General features: G+C 42.5%; 1 protein-coding gene across 3 annotated transcripts in view; it reads left to right on the forward strand.

Moving 5' to 3' along the window:
* The window catches only part of LOC106562833 (outer dense fiber protein 2), a 43,058-nt gene extending 35,231 nt beyond the window's left edge, over positions 1 to 7,827 (forward strand). For all 3 annotated transcript variants that reach the window (XM_014127869.3, XM_014127873.3, XM_014127872.3), the window contains exons 12-19: positions 3,167 to 3,276; positions 3,434 to 3,569; positions 3,971 to 4,081; positions 4,284 to 4,547; positions 4,724 to 4,824; positions 5,192 to 5,354; positions 6,371 to 6,496; positions 6,726 to 7,827. In XM_014127869.3, coding sequence (XP_013983344.1) covers positions 3,167 to 3,276; positions 3,434 to 3,569; positions 3,971 to 4,081; positions 4,284 to 4,547; positions 4,724 to 4,824; positions 5,192 to 5,354; positions 6,371 to 6,496; positions 6,726 to 6,896 — 1,182 coding nt within the window. In that variant the 3' untranslated portion in view covers positions 6,897 to 7,827. The remainder of the gene's footprint in view (positions 1 to 3,166; positions 3,277 to 3,433; positions 3,570 to 3,970; positions 4,082 to 4,283; positions 4,548 to 4,723; positions 4,825 to 5,191; positions 5,355 to 6,370; positions 6,497 to 6,725) is intronic.
* The last annotated feature ends 1,375 nt before the right edge of the window (positions 7,828 to 9,202 follow it).

Below are 9,202 nucleotides of genomic sequence, written 5' to 3' on the forward strand. Positions count from 1 at the left end.
GTTTTTTGATATAAATATGAACTTGATTGAACAAAACATGCATGTATTGTATAACATAATGTCCTAGGAGTGTCATCTGATGAAGATCATCAAAGGTTAGTGCTGCATTTAGCTGTGTTTTGGGTTTTTGTGACATATATGCTTGCTTGAAAAATGGCTGTGTGGTTATTTGTGTCTATGTACTCTCCTAACATAATCTAATGTTTTGCTTTCGCTGTAACGCCTTTTTGAAATCGGACAATGTGGTTAGATTAACGAGAGTCTTATCTTTCAAATGGTGTAAAATAGTCGTATGTTTGAAATATTGAAATTATAGCATTTTTGAGGTTTTGTATTTCGCGCCACGCTCTTCCACTGGCTGTTGAATAGAGTGGGACGCTGACGTCCCACCTAGCCCATAGAAGTTAAGGGATACTTCGCCCAAATTACAAAATTACATTGGTTTCCTTACCCTTGACAAGGTTTGACAGTAACCCATGCTTTGGTTTTGTTGGCCACTGTTTCAATTGCTATCTTTTTTGCATTTTTGTACAAATCCATTGCAAGTCATTGGTACATATATTAGCATTATTACGCTTCATTTTCAAATCATCTTAAATTATCAAAAAATGTATTGTTTAACTCAATGATGTTACTTGTGGATGATTTGGAAATGAAGCGCAAAAATGGTAATATAGGTACCATTGACTTGAATTGGATTTGAATGGGTTGTTGTCATCTTCTCCATAGACTGTTTACAGGGTAAGGAAACCAAAATGTAATTTAATAATTTGGGTGAATTATCCCTTTAACTGGTTTATTTAATTTAAATGTTTATATATAACCTTTATTTAACTAGGCAAGTCAGTTAAGAACAAATTCTAATTTACAATGACGGCCTAGGAACAGTGGGGTACTGCCTTGTTCAGGGGCAGAATGACAGATTTTTACCTTGTCAGCTCAGGGATTCAATCTAGCAACCTTTCGGGTTACTGTCCCAACGCTGTAATCACTAGGCTACCTGCCGCCCCGATCAACTCAAATGTAATTGGTCACATACACATATTTAGAAGATGTTATTGCGGTTGTAGCGAAATGCTTGTAATGCTTGGGGGAAGGTGGGGGATTATATCTTTTTATCACTTAATGGCAGGAACAACACCGTCAAGTGGTCAGAACCTGGTAATATCAGGATGTCGGCTGGGACATCAACCTAACAACTTGAATGACTAATTTCACTGAACAGAGGAAAGAAATCACTAAATGAACTGAGAATTCATTACATAGGATGAAGAAACAATACTCCAAACCGCAGCTCCGTACTACTTGTCAGACATAGAGAACTGATACTGTATACTCGTTGTTAGGTTTGGATTGGCGTGGGGGGTCCGTGGGTGGCTTTTTACAATTTCTTTCGTCCAAAATTGTATGTTAGGTATTATATTTATTGAATGTTATCCTATACATTAATATGGCTAATTTGGATGCAATCAATTAGCTTAATTTAGCTTGGATCAAATTATATTTAAACAAAATAATGTTGCAGGAATGCTAATCTTACCTGTTTTTACACTGAACAAATATATAAATGCAACATGTAAAGTGTTGGTCCCATGTTTCATGAGCTGAAATAAAAGATCCCAGAAATGTTCCAAAAGCTTATTTCTTTCAAGTTTTGTCCACAATTTTATTTTTTACATCCCTGGTAGTGAGCATTTCTTTTTTGCCAAGATAATCCATGCACCTGACAGGTGTGGCATATAAAGAAGCTGATTAAACAGCATGATCATTACACAGGAGCACCTTGTGCTGGGGACAATAAAAGCCACTCTAAAATGTGCAGTTTTGTCGCACAACACAATGCCACAGATGTCTCAAGTTTTGAGGGAGCGTGCAATTGGCATGCTGACTGTAGGAATGCCCACCAGAGCTGTTGCCAGAGAATGTAATGTACATTTTTCTTCCATAAGCCACCTCCAACGTCGTTTTAGTGAATTTGGCAGTACGTCCAACTGGCCTCACAACCGCAGACCACGTGTAACCACGCCAGCCCAGGACCTCCACATCCGGCTTCTTCACCTGTGGGATCGTCTGAGACCAACCACCCAGACAGCTGATGAAACTGTGGGTTTGCACAACCAAAGAATTTCTGCTAAAACCGTCAGAAACCATCTCAGGGAAGCTCATCTGCGAGTTCGTCGTCCTCACCAGTCTTGATCTGACTGCAGTTCGGCATCGTAAACGACTTCACTGGGCAAAGGCTCACCTTTGATGGCCACTGGCAGGCTGGAGAAGTGTGCCCTTCACGGATTAATTCCGGTTTCAACTGTACCGGGCAGATGGCAGACGTCGCGTGGGCGACGAACACAATTGCCATTTTTCAGTGGCAATTTGAATGCACAAAGATACTGTGAAGAGATCCTGAGACCCATTGTCGTGCCATTCATCCGCTGCCATTACCTCTCATGTGTCAGCATGATAATGTATGGCCCCATGTCACAAGGATCTGTACACAATTCCTGGAAACTGAAAATGTCCTAGTTCTTTCGTGGCCTGCATTCTCACCAGACATGTCACCCATTGAGCATGTTTGGGATGTTCTGGATTGAACAGCGTGTTCCAGTTCCCGCCAATATCCAGAAACTTTGCACAACCATTGAAGAGGAGTGGGACAACATTCCACAATCAACAGCCTGATCAACTCCATTCGAAGGAGATGTGTCGTGCTGCATGAGGCAAATGGTGGTCACACCAGATACTGATTGGTTTGCTGATCCACACCGCTAACTTTTGTTTAAGGTATCTGACCAACAGATGCATATCTGTATGCCCAGTCATGTGAAATCCATAGATTAGGGACTAATGCATTTATTTTAATTGACTGATAACCTTATGAACTGTAACTCAGTAAACATTTTGAAATTGTCGCATTTATATTTTTGTTCAGTCTAACTACAGAAACAATTTCAGAACAATCTGAGATGGTGGGTGTCATGGCTTGCTGATATGACATGGAACAACTCATCAATGCTTAGGAACAAGATGTTCCAATGAAGAACTTCTTGATGATTAGTCAAATTACGTTTGTTATTAATGGGCTAGAACAATAGCCAGATGAACCATATAGCTCACCAGGACCAGGTTTAAATACATTGACATCTATTGGATGATGTTGCTACCTACACAGGAGAACCAGATGGTAGAGGCCCTATCAGCAGCAGAGAATTGGCGTGGTCGCCACGCCCAGGAAATGAAGGACAAGACTCAGCTAGATATGGAGGTCTCAGTCCTCAACAGGTGAGAGAAAGAGAGTTGCTTCAGTTTTTCTCAGAATAATAGGGAACACAGTATCATGAGCAATCATGAATATGGTCAAATTGTACATTCATGGTCTAACATAAAGCCCAGGTGACCTAAAAACTTTTATAATCCTGACCATACCCTATGCGTGCAGCCGAGTGTCAGACCTGACAGAGCAACTCCATGGGACAGAGGACAAGGCCCGGGCCGAGAGAGAGGGGCTCCTGGACCGCCTGCACAGCCTCACCACAGAGGGCACCCACGCCAAGCTAGAGAACCAGAGCCTCAAGGTCAGTGATGACAATGGACTAACTCTTGGAATTATTAGGCCAGTTTTCCCAGACACAGATTAATTTTGGTTGGACAAAAAATCACTTTGAATGGATATTCTTCATTGAGCATATTTTTTTAATCATGCAGTAGGCTTAATCTGTGCCTGGGAAACAATCCAATTATGTGGTCCTTTGTCATTTACAAGAATTACATCGGTACCGGTACCAAATAGTAGGTGTTGGTTCTGGTTCTAGTACATTACAAAGATATGAAAGTAATTCAATATACATAGATTTAGCCGACCAGATATTGGATTGCTTTATTGCATCATAACATGGACTTGTGGTCAGATTATTCTGGACACACACATACACAGTTCTGTACTGTAGGTTGACAGGTATATGTTCCCCTCTTTCAGGCCATGTTGTCTGCAGTGGAGGAGAAGCTGACTCTGTCCCAGTCAGAGGTACAACACGTCAAAGCCTCTGTGAAGCAATACGAGAGCCTAGTGGACAGCTACAAGACCCAGGTAAATAGACACACAGGTATACACACAGGTATGCACACACGTTGTACCCACATACAGACTCTTAATGTGCTGAAAGCAAACATGCAATAATAGGCTAAATGAAAAGGAGAATTATAGTCCATAAATTACAATGTGTGTGTATGTTGTTCGTGCGTGCCTCATGTGTTTTCTGTGCTTTTGTGAAATGCTACCCATCACCCAGGTGGTGAAGACACGGGCGGAGGCGGACGAGTACTGTGCCAGGCTGGGACAAGCAGAGCGAGAGGTGCGGGAGGTCCGGGAGCAGCTGGAGAGCGAAGTGGAGGTGGTGCGCAGGGAGCTGCTGGGCCGGCTGACGGAGCTGGAGCCTCTTCCTGAGGCACTGCGGCGCTCTGAGGTCCTACTGGAAGAAGCTCAGGACAGAGAACACGCCCAGGAGAGACGTAGCACTGAGCTGAGTACCGTCCTGGCTGACCTGCGCATGAAGGTATGGGGGTTGGGGGGGAAGTTTGTGTTTGTGTGGGGTGGGACGTGCATGTGTGTGGTGGGGGGTGGTGTATGTGTGCTGTACACAATGTGATGGTATGCACATCTTCCAAACTGTGGCTTTATCAATTGAATAATATGATAATAATAGTATAATGGTAAATGTTTTGTGTCTAGGTGGAGCAGCAGGGCAGCCAGGTGGAGCTGCTGAGACAGAAAAAGTCTGCCCTGTTGGAGGAGAACAAACAGCTGCAGCACCGTGTGGAGAATCTGGAGAGGTCAGACGGTCACAGCCATTCCAGAGCCAATATCATAATGCGCTGAACAGTGTGTGTGTGTGTGTGTGTGTGTGTGTGTGTGTGTGTGTGTGTGTGGTGTGGTGTGTGTGTGTGTGTGTGTGTGTGTGTGTGTGTGTGTGTGTCTGTGTGTGCGCGTGTGTGCGTATTATGATACATAATATATACCGACGCTTTTATCCAACTTACAGTACAGTGAGCTCATACGTTGTTAGTTTGTGACCTGGCAGATACATGTGACCCCCTGTGTGTGTGTTTATGTATACCGTGTTTGTATGGTGTGTGTATGTGTGAACATACCTGGGTTTGAGAGCCCATCCATCTTTCCCATCCCATCTCTCCCTTACAGGAAGCTAGAGGAGGCCACTTGTCAGAACAGAGACCTGGTGGGAGTGATCGCCAAGCGGGAGGAGACCATCCATGGCAATCAGCTCCGGCTGGAGGAGAAGTCCCACGAGTGCACGCACCTGACCCGCCAGCTGGAGGAGGCCTTGGATGATGCCCGACGCCAGGTCTGTCTGAGGCACCTGGGCATGGGGAGAGGGGGGCTGGGGATTGGCTACTTGGGGAATAGGTGATGGGAGGGAGCATTGCAGCTTGAGATCAATATGTGCATCAGATTATGTTCACTGGTGTTAGGTTCTAAATGAGCCTATTAAAACTCATGGACGATTAGTAAAGCTTAAACCAAGTATATTCCCCCATTGGGTCATACAGCTGCATAAGACATACATGGTTCCACAAGTGGTAGTATATATACCCCAATTTGGGATAGAATCTCCTCCTCCTCTCTAAACATGACATCTTTGTTGCTAGGCAGGAAATTAATTGACGCGTGCAATAAACTGTTCCTTCTCCCTTTACCTGACCTGACCTGACCTCGGCCCCCTTCCTCACTTAACCACTTCTCTCCACCCTTATCAGTGCCTGCCAAGATGGGATCGTCTTTCCTTCACTCAGTACATTCCAAGCTTAAATGCCTCCACCATATACATTCCTGCTACAGATACCCATTAACTCCTGGTGTAGAAACCAGACTATGACAATCCTCATGTCTCTAGTATAACTGATGATTAACAATATTTAAAGTTTAGAAATCCGAACCAATTACTGGTCATTTAAAAGTTGCAAAAATTATTACTGCTTTTTGCATGGACATTGTAAAATTGAGATGCAAGTATTGAATTGAGTGATTTGGTTGTTTTACGTTTTAGCATTGTGAATACTCACAGAATAACATTAGTTTACACTGACTTTGTCATTTTCTTCCCTGCAGTGCACAGCCATTTTGTTTTATGCTTGTTGTAACAAGTCAATTGCTCTGTCTGATGGAGTATCACGGTCCTGGTGTATAGGTGGTCCTCTGTAACTCAGTTGGTAGAGCATGGCGCTTGCAACTCCTGGATAGTGGGATCAATTCCCTGGACCACCCATACATAAAATGTATGCACGCATGACTTCACTTTGGATAAAAGTGTCTGCTAAATGGCATATATTATTATTATTATTATTATTATTATTATATTAGGTGTCCCAAACCCGGGAACGTGCGATCACCAAAGAGCGCTCCACCCAGTCCAAGGTGGTGGACCTGGAGACCCAGCTAAGCCGGACCACCACAGAACTCACCACCCTCCGCCGCAGCAAAGAGGAGGTGAGGGAGAGTGTTTTAGAAATACACATATCTAGTGTCAACTCTGATTATAATCTCTCATAATCTCTAAAACTATTGCAGTCAAATACATAGTGAATCATAACAATACATATCTTGGCACACACACTTAAGAAATCAAAGAATATTTCATTTTAATAATAGAATTGCTGTGGTGTGTGTGTGTGTGTGTCTGTCTTTCTGTCTGCGTGTGCACCTCCACCACCCTCAGGCGGAGCGGCGGTACCAGTCCCGTCTTCAGGATGTAAAGGATCGTCTGGAGCAGTCGGACAGCACCAACAGGAGTCTGCAGAACTACGTCCAGTTCCTCAAAGCCTCTTATGCCAACGTGTTCGGAGACTCCGCCCTCACCAGCACTCTGCGGGCCCCTTCTCCCATCTGAGGTGACTCTCCCCAAAGATTCTCTCAGAAAATACACACCTACATTTATGTACGCACACACACACACACACACACACACACACACAAATACACACACCCCATTTGAGGGAACTCTTCCCCAAAGATTCTCTCCAATCACACACATCATTATCCAGGTCTATACTCAGTGCTCTTTTCATCTATATTCAATGTTGATTTTGTGGGTGTATATGTTCCAATTATACATTATATCAATATGGTTCCAATTATACAATATCAATAAGGTTACAATATAAGACATCAATAGTTTACACAGACTTTACTTCCAGCTTGTCTGCATTAATTACAGTTGTCCTATAGTTGTTCACGTCCTTCTGACTTCATTATGTTTTCTACTGTTAATGATGTCTCGGCATACTGTATCATTCTGTACCTTACTGTACAACAGCATGTAGCCACCCACCTAAAAAATGTAATGTACCAAAACATAGCTGTCCAACAGATCTGGGATTTGTCATATTAGTGTTATATATCCTGTCTATTTTTCATCTTATCATATTATGGAATTGTTCCAATGGTGCTATGATTGGTTAGCCTAGTCCCAGATCTGTTTGTGCTATCATGTCAACTCCTGTTTGGAATGACAAGGAGTGGCATGATGGCACAAACAGACTGGTACCCAGGCTAATGATTGGTGCTATCAGCTAAACAAAGCCATATCAATGCAACCAATTATTTTGTTTGGATTTTTTGCTGTTTATTTGTGTCAGTATTTGTCTAAAATTTGATACCCATAAGAAGAATCAACAGTGAATGAGTTCTGCTCTTGTCAATAATTTTAATATTTCTGCTTTAATTATGAAATAGGAGATATATATTTGTAATGGCCATTTTATATACCTTGAACGTGTATAAAGTTGTATTGAGTTGCAATAAAGCAATTTCATCAAGAATATTTATTTATTTCTGGTTATAGCCTCCTACACTCTTGTAGTATCATCATCCACTTTAATATTGATAAAAGGCAAAGCAATGTATCATTTCTTTATGAACTATTGTCCAAAAAAAATCTGACTACTATGGTATAAAAGAGTATTTTGCATGGTATTTGTTATGCAGGAATGCATGGAATTGAATGAATATTTTCATTATGACAGACGCTTGTCATAAGACTGTGGACCTGTTCAACATCGACTGCATAGCGGTCAACTACAAATCATCTTGCATAAAATAACTACCCTTTTCTTGCCACACACTAGTCCCAACATCACATCCTCCAGTTTCAGACCAAAATCAAGTAGCTGGCCTGAGGTCACACAGCATTTGGTTCTTCTGGATTGCCGAGATTACGGTAACTCGATGTCTCTTAAAGATAATTTATGCTTGATATGAAACGTGATCTGAGGCTACGTATGGAAGGTGTGACGCAATTGCGGAGCATGAAGAGGCCAATTCAAGCTCCGTACAGCATCGCCGAGCGCCTCTCAAATTTGGTTACAATGCGGAGGACTATATAATATGACTCCGCATTCACATGATTGGTTGACGGTAGGTGGGGGCGGGAGGTCATGTATAAACACAAACTCACTTCCTTGACAACTTCCTTAACAGCTCTGCGTTGCTCCGCGAAGCGCAAGTAGTATAAATGCCCTGCCTTCTACAGAGGCAATATCACTCTAAATGCTGCACGGCCAATGCCGTAGCTTTGTCTTTTCTCGCTTTGTTCTTGTACTTGTCACGTTGCTGTATTATCGTCGCCAACTGCCTAAGAAAGCTGTTTTTCCATTTTTGCCGGCATCTCATAGGCGAATGCTGATGGGGACAATAGGTTGGCCAACAAGAGCAGTGTCACCATGGCCTGGCATAGCATTGTTCTGAGATTCACAAACAGTTCTTCTCAGGATAGGCATTCTAGCCTGTTCATGCCGTTGTTCACGCAGTTCCTGCAAGAGATCAAAATAAAGCAAAAAGTTCTGCATCTAATTTCAACACAAATGATTGACACATAAATCTGGCCTTCATTGTGTTCTTCCACAAGGAATGTTCACAGCATTTGCCTTTAGCTTTCAGTATCTGCACAAAAATACAGCCCTACCTACAAAGCCTAATCCAGCAAGAACATGTAGACCTACCTGTAATTGTCTGCTGTAGGCTACAAAATTGTTTAAGATTTTTTTTAAAGGGGAAAAAAGAGAAAGGGATTAGTCCAAAAGGTTCTTTAAAAGGTTATTCGAGGATCCATTAAAATGGGTTCTTCAAAGAATTTATAGGGGTTCCCCCGCAGTTTCAATTTGAAGAACCCCTAATGGATACTCCAGGAACCTTTTA

This window comes from Salmo salar, chromosome 11, assembly GCF_965601325.2.
Source record: "Salmo salar chromosome 11, fSalSal1, whole genome shotgun sequence".
In the NCBI taxonomy this organism is placed as follows: Eukaryota; Metazoa; Chordata; class Actinopteri; order Salmoniformes; family Salmonidae; genus Salmo; species Salmo salar.